Genomic DNA, 7150 nt, shown 5'->3' on the forward strand with positions numbered 1-7150 from the left:
CCTGAGCATTCGAAATCTTATTTGGAGTCAGGGAAAATTATTAAGTAGTATTGTCTTTAGTAATTCAGTGGAGTAAGTTATTCAAGTACAGATACACCACTGAAACGATATTAGCGACTCCAAATGAACACATGTAATTACAGGGGTCAGCTGAATTTAACTTTAATTCCAAGAGGTGACTCTTCAGTATTACCAACTGTAAACTTAAAAGAAAACACTAGGCTAAAATTATTATAAAAATAGCCGCTGCATGTTGAATTTGTACATTTATTACAAAATAGAAACCTAGATAAAAACAATTTAAAAAGCTACTATACAAATACATCATAAAACCAGACACTGGAGGAGATGTGGGATGTGAATGGTAATGTGCATGGTGATGTCTGTGGACCCAGCAATTAAGACTTGGTCTGCCTCCCAAAATCAGGACCCATGGGAGCTCTGGTCAAAAGCTATGCAATATATAGTGAGCCATTTGAGAACCATTCTTAGGAATGGATGAAGAGCTACAATGAGGTGGTCCAGTAACATGTAGCTAGGCCCATGTCCTCTTCAAGTGTTGAAAGTATCAATGTCTCAAGAGCTTAGCAGAGCTTTAGAAGTCAGCATCCAGCCGGAAGGCGTTGTCTGTGGTGCCAGACATCACACCCATCCTCTGGTACTCCCCTACCCGCTTCTCAAAGAAGTTAGTCTTGCCCTCCAGTGAAATGTTCTCCATGAAGTCAAATGGATTCTCCACTCTGTAGATCTAAAATGGAAGAGTTAGTGGAAAGTCTGTTAAATGCTTGTTTGAGGCAAATCCAAATTAAATACTGTACATCTGCCATAGCAAAGTTTTTCCAGGCTTACAGTAAGTAGTGAGCTTCTACATTTGACATGTCCATGCTTTTACTATAGCTTTACAGGCAAGACTCAGTCAGGCGTCTGTATCGTGTTGACACCCCAAGTCAGCAGACCACATGCCCACTGAGCTGAGAACACCAACACTCAGCTCCCATTATCAGCCGAGGTACGTACCCCTGCGCTTTTCATCATTGCTAGCCCATTTCAGAATGAATTTCTAAACAAAGTGCATGGGACCATGGAAATAGTTAGAACTATTGGGGTTGTATTGGATTGAAACTCATCATGTCCAAAGGACACATTTGTCTCAAGGGACAAGATTATCAATTGTTAGGGAAACAAATGGGCTTGTATGAAATAAGACTCCTTCTCCACTCATGCATCAGGCAAATTACATTTACAGGGGTGGAATCTTTAAGTGTGAAGTGAAAAACAAATTTAGCTAGTTGTGCAAGACCTTTTATAGATAAAATTAGGGTAGTTTTCAAATGTGTATGCTTTTCAGCAGACTCAAAGGGAGTGAGGCAGATCTCAAACCTCTATGACTCCAATAGAATACTCATTTCCTCAGCAGGAGGAGAGGACACTCCTCCATTCGCATACTGTCTTGTCTAATAACATTTTTATTTATTTTACCTTTATTTAACTAGGCAAGTCAGTTACGAACACATTCTTATTTTCAATGACAGCCTAGGAACAGTGGGTTAACTGCCTTGTTCAGGGGCAGAACGACAGATTCTTTACCTTCAGTTCGGGGTTTTGATCTATCAATCTTTCGGTTACTAGCCCAACGCTCTAACCACTAGTCTACCCTGCCGCCCCATACATACCCTTGTAAAACTGACCATCCTACCAATCCTCGACTTCGGCGATGTCATTTACAAAATAGCCACCAATACCCTACTCAACAAATTGGATGCAGTCTATCACAGTGCAATCCGTTTTGTCACCAAAGCCCCATATACTACCCACCATTGCGACCTGTACGCTCTCGTTGGCTGGCCCTCGCTTCATACTCGTCGCCAAACCCACTGGCTCCACGTCATCTACAAGACCCTGCTAGGTAAAGTCCCCCCTTATCTCAGCTCGCTGGTCACCATAGCATCTCCCACCTGTAGCACAAGCTCCAGCAGTATCTCTAGTCACCCCCAAAACCAATTATTTCTTTGGCCGCCTCTCCTTCCAGTTCTCTGCTGCCAATGACTAGAACGAACTACAAAAATCTCTGAATCTGGAAACACTTCTCCCTCACTAGCTTTAAGCACCAACTGTCAGAGCAGCTCACAGATTACTGCACCTGTACATAGCCCACCTATAATTTAGCCCACCTATAATTTTTTTTATTTGCTCCTTTGCACCCCATTATTTTTATTTCTACTTTACACATTCTTCCATTGCAAATCTACCATTCCAGAGTTTTACTTGCTATATTGTATTTACTTTGCCACCATGGCCTTTTTTTTTTGCCTTTACCTCCCTTATCTCAACTCATTTGCTCACATCGTATATAGACTTGTTTATACTGTATTATTGACTGTTTGTTTTACTCCATGTGTAACTCTCCACTCTCTTACTCCATGTGTCGTTGTATGTGTCGAACTGCTTTGCTTTATATTGGCCAGGTCGCAATTGTAAATGAGAACTTGTTCTCAACTTGCCTACCTGGTTAAATAAAAGGTGAAATAAAATTTTCAAAAATACATAGGGATTAAGGTACCATGAGGGGACAAAGCCATGAACAATAATCTCACCTTGTCAAAGCCCAGTTCCAGCATCAGCCTGTCAGCGACAAACTCAATGTACTGAGTCATCAAGTCACAGTTCATACCAATCAGCTTTACAGGTAGGGCTTTTGTCAGGAACTCCTGAAATTAACAATCAGACCATAAAATAATTATAAGCAGGGTACAAAAATCTAATGTCCCAAATGGCACTTTAGTGCACAACTTTACAAGGGCCCATAGATCTGGTAAAGGTAGTGCAGTTTAGGTCAAAATGTGCCATTTGGGCCTCAGCCCAGGAGTAGGTTTAAAGGCCAAGTGCAGTCAAACGAGATTTTCCTGTGTTTAACATACACAGAGTTTGGAACTGAAAACGATGCCCTTTTAGTGTAGTCATTTTAAAAGACTGAAATGTTAGCCTGTTTTGGTGGAATGGAGTTTTGGCCAGCCCAGTGATGTCACCAGGCAGTAAATTAATTAGAACAATAAGACTACCAAACCTCTGCCAACAGCTAGTTGTCCCCCCCAGACCACTCCAGCAAATGTTCTGCTTTAAATATAGCTGTTTGCTAAGAAGCCATGCATTTCTGAGAATTTTTATTGAAAATCACAGTAAGATAATTAATTCTTACCCAGAAATGATAGAAAAACTGCATCGGACTTTCAATCAGGGAAACATGTCCTTCACTTTTAATCAACATACCTGCTCAATCTCCACTGCATTCCTGATCAGATTAGTGACAGCCTCCTTTGAGGGCTTATTCACCAGGTGCTTGAACATGAGGCAGGCGAAGTCACAGTGCAAGCCCTGGATTCATATGGAACTAGTTAGTAAGATCATGTCAACTAGTCATGAAGAGCGTTGCTTTTTCAGTGAAACAAGCACGTGAAAGGTATCCAACACCATGCAGTTTAGTCACCAAATATTTGTAATGATTTAATTTAAATTAGTTTGGCATGCTGGGATCATAGGTAAATCAACGCAATAGAAACACCCACCTCATCTCTGCTGATGAGCTCGTTGGAGAAGGTTAGGCCAGGCATGAGCCCCCTCTTCTTTAGCCAGAAAATGGCAGCAAAGGAGCCAGAAAAAAAGATCCCCTCAACAGCTGCAAAGGCAACCACACGCTCACCTGGAATACAAACATAGCTCATTACCAACAGACCACCCAATCATGTGCAGGTTAGGAAAAAAGCTATGTACATACCAAATGTAGCACTTTTGTTGCCGATCCAGTTCAGGGCCCAATCCGCCTTCCTCTTCACACAAGGGAGGGTTTCAATGGCATTGAAGAGGTAGTCCCTGTAAGACAAAGAAAAGTATATTAGGCAACATTGTCACAAGTAGAAGGCTGAACTATAAAATGCTTAAGACTTAAACTGCCATTTTCTGGTTGCTAAGAACACTAAGTTAAACTAATTTCAGTTTATGTGACAAAACATGCAACGTATAGTATTGTACTTTCAAACTATTCAGTTTGAAGCTGTGTACAAAACTGAAAATAAGATAAAAATTGTAACAGAAGCATAGAAAGTGCAAATATAACAGGGCAACTGCTTAGACTCACTTTAAATTACAATTTCCTGATCTGTAACTCATTCCAATGCAAATTTGGTCAGGTAACTCTAAAAGCTACATATTGCAGTAGGGTCTTGAATTAAGGGCATTGGTGGTGTATATTTTATCATCATGAGGCACAGTCAGGCATCTATATCATGACGGGAGCCCACCCAGTCAGCAGACCACATGCCCACTGAGCTAAGAACAAGCAGCTGCACTCAGCTCCCATTAAAAGCTGAGGTACATAAACCAGCGCTTCTTACCACTGCCAGAAAATACAGAACTTCCCTGCACTACCAACTAAGAGCTTGACTGACAGTCTGACCTCTGTTTGGGGTCTTTGATGTAGGTGTCAATGAGCAGGCTGTACATCTCAGAGTGGATGTTCTCCATGGCGATCTGGAAACCATAGAAGCATCTTGCTTCTGTCACCTGGACTTCCTGTGTAAAGCGCTCCACCTAGTAGAGAAACAGGAGACTCCCATTAGATCAGTGATTTATTGAGTGTAGATAGCTAAATATTGACTGTTGTATTGTGTACACACACAAGCAATTTACCAGGTTCTCGTTGACAATGCCATCACTAGCAGCGAAGAAAGCCAGTATGTGAGAGATGAAGTATCTCTCCTCTTCCTTCAGAGACTCCCAGTGTTGTGTATCTTGGGACAGATCAACCTGGAAAACAAAATTAACTAAAATCTCATGAACAAGCTCACATATCATTTACTTATGCCAATACCACTAATGATGCAGCAACTTGGACATACCTCCTCTGCAGTCCAGAAAGAAGCTTCTGCCTTCTTATACATCTGCCAGATGTCATGATACTTGATAGGGAAAATGACAAACCGGCGTGGATTTTCCTTCAGGAGTGGCTCTTCTTCAGCATTGAATTTCTCGACATCTTTAGGCTAACAAAGTATAAAAAAATATATATTTTAAAAATAGTTTAATCTCATTACTGGTCAAATTTGTAAGTCGCTCTGGATAAGAGCGTCTGCTAAATGACTTAAATGTAAAATGTAAATGTCAAATGTTGCAGAGGTAAAAACAAACTTTCCTCAATGGTTAGAAAAACAGAATGTGCTTATAATTTAAGTGGAAATACATGCATGTAGTAAGACAAAAAATGCATACCAGTTTATGTAGAATGTTAAGATTGTCCACAACCCAACGTTAGACGGTTGAGTTATGCTATGTAACAGTTAGCTTGTTAGCAGTAACTAGCTAGTGACCTACTCAAGACAAAGGCTTTCATGACATGGCTGGAATGGAAGGTTACTGGCTAACAACTGACGTTAGCCTTATGAAACACTTGAGTAGACAGCTTGTGTAACTACTAACCATTCAAACATATGTTTGACTTGAGTTCCTCGATTGCTAGCTTACATTTGACATAGGCGACATCATGATTTGATGACTCGGCAGGTAGCTAGAATAGGCGACATTTGCGGCAAATGAACACCTCGGACACATTCTAGCTAATTACCATGTTAACGTTAATTACGCATGTCGATGAGCTACAAAAATGAGCACTGCATAAACTGACAACTTCAAACAAAAGTAGCCATTGTTCACGCACCTCAGAATCTGCAAAGATTTTGCGCGCGGTTTTCGAGGCCAGAATCCGGGTCATGTTCAGGCTGGGAGGCTGCATTGGGAGGAATGACACGTTACATTTGACAAATTAGATAACTGGCTTCCTTAATTTACATTCAATTGATTAATGTGCTGGACAGAAAGTAAGACGTGATAGGTTAACGTTGCCTAGTTAGGTTACGGCTAGTAACGTCATTTAGCTAACCAGCTGAGGCGAGTTTGCCTAACCACCTTTTAAATAAAACCAACGACATCAAAAAATAGCTAGGTAAAATAAATAGAATTCACGTCGACTTCAAACTTACCGTGTTTTCCTTGTCAACGAGTGAAATGTTGTCCATTTGAGTGGTGATAGCGTTTTCATCTTTCTTGACGAGTGGTGAACGAGTTGCAAACATTTTTAAAGACACGAGTTACACAACAGAAACAATTTGAGGATAAGTTAAACGCCAGTAAAATTGCACAAAAATATATATATATATATATATTCACAACTATCAACAGCACAATTCCATTGCCTAGATCAACGCCACAATCAAACACAAACGACTCGAGTTCCCCGTATTTATTGAATTTCTGGCGGTCGATTCCAAGCAGTCAATAGAGTCAAAGCTTTTGTTGGTATTTAAATTTCTAAGAGGGTGCAGCCAATCAGATTGCACTTTTCTCCCGCGTCATTTTAAAGATTGCGGGAAAACTGCTGATACTGTTACAAAACCAAGAAAGGAAAAAGTTAAAATGTCAGGAAAGGCGCGCTAAAGTGAAACAATAGAGTTATGCCATTATTTATCCCCCAAAACTTTGACTGTACTATGTTTTTAAAACGTTGAATTACAAAGCATAATGTCATATATAAAGTTAGAAATGTGTAGAAAAATATGACAGAACAGCAAGTAAAAAAAGGTTACTAACAAGCTGGATGGCTGGCTATAGTGGCTTCAGCAAACTTAACATGTGTAAATATTTGTATGAACAAAACAAGATTCAACAACTGAGACATAAACTGAACAAGTTCCACAGACATGTTACCAACAGAAATGGAATAATATGTCCCTGAACAAAAGGGGAGTCAACATCAAAAGTAACAGTCAGTATCTGGTGTGGCTACCAGCTGCTTTAAGTACTGCAGTGCATCTCCTCCTCATGGACTGAACCAGATTTGCCAGTTCTTGCTGTGAGATGTTACCCCACTCTTCCACCAGGGCACCTGCAAGTTCCCGGACATTACTGGGGGGAATGGCCCCGTGAAGAGCACTTTTTGCCAGTCCTGTCTGGTCCAACGACGGTGGGTTTGTGCCCATAGGCGACGTTGTTGCCAGTGATGTTTGGTGAAGACCTGCCTTTACAACAGGCCTACAAGCCCTCAGTCCAGCCTCTCTCAGCCTATTGCGGACAGTCTGAGCACTGATAGAGGGATTGTGCGTTC

The 7150-nt window shown here is 40.8% G+C and overlaps 1 protein-coding gene and 2 non-coding genes across 3 annotated transcripts; all 3 read right to left on the reverse strand.

Moving 5' to 3' along the window:
• Window positions 1–249: 249 nt before the first annotated feature.
• LOC115139636 (ribonucleoside-diphosphate reductase subunit M2) lies at window positions 250–6303 on the reverse strand. Its single transcript, XM_029677246.2, has 10 exons — window positions 6030–6303; window positions 5708–5776; window positions 4893–5036; window positions 4684–4800; window positions 4451–4584; window positions 3773–3867; window positions 3564–3697; window positions 3268–3372; window positions 2595–2708; window positions 250–748 (listed from the first exon to the last, which is right to left on the reverse strand). Exons 1-10 carry the CDS (start codon window positions 6120–6122, stop codon window positions 596–598), a joined length of 1158 nt encoding a protein of 385 aa, XP_029533106.1. The 5' UTR covers window positions 6123–6303; the 3' UTR covers window positions 250–595.
• Window positions 907–1041, reverse strand: LOC115140727 (small nucleolar RNA SNORD94). The gene has a single exon (XR_003865275.1). It is a non-coding gene; the product is annotated as a small nucleolar RNA SNORD94 (small nucleolar RNA).
• Window positions 4257–4397, reverse strand: LOC115140728 (small nucleolar RNA SNORD94). Its single transcript, XR_003865276.1, has one exon. It is a non-coding gene; the product is annotated as a small nucleolar RNA SNORD94 (small nucleolar RNA).
• Window positions 6304–7150: the final 847 nt, after the last annotated feature.

The sequence above is a fragment of the Oncorhynchus nerka genome, linkage group LG13, assembly GCF_034236695.1.
Source record: "Oncorhynchus nerka isolate Pitt River linkage group LG13, Oner_Uvic_2.0, whole genome shotgun sequence".
NCBI classification, from domain to species: domain Eukaryota; kingdom Metazoa; phylum Chordata; class Actinopteri; order Salmoniformes; family Salmonidae; genus Oncorhynchus; species Oncorhynchus nerka.

Excerpts from the sequence above, each read along its gene's own strand:
- LOC115139636 (XM_029677246.2), bottom strand. The coding sequence starts at position 6,122 with ATGTTTGCAACTCGTTCACCACTCGTCAAGAAAGATGAAAACGCTATC. Across the intron at positions 4,585-4,683 it reads GCATTGTCAACGAGAACCTG|GTGGAGCGCTTTACACAGGA; the intron begins GTAAATTGCTTG and ends TTTCTCTACTAG. Across the intron at positions 3,868-4,450 it reads ATCAAAGACCCCAAACAGAG|GGACTACCTCTTCAATGCCA; the intron begins GTCAGACTGTCA and ends TTTGTCTTACAG.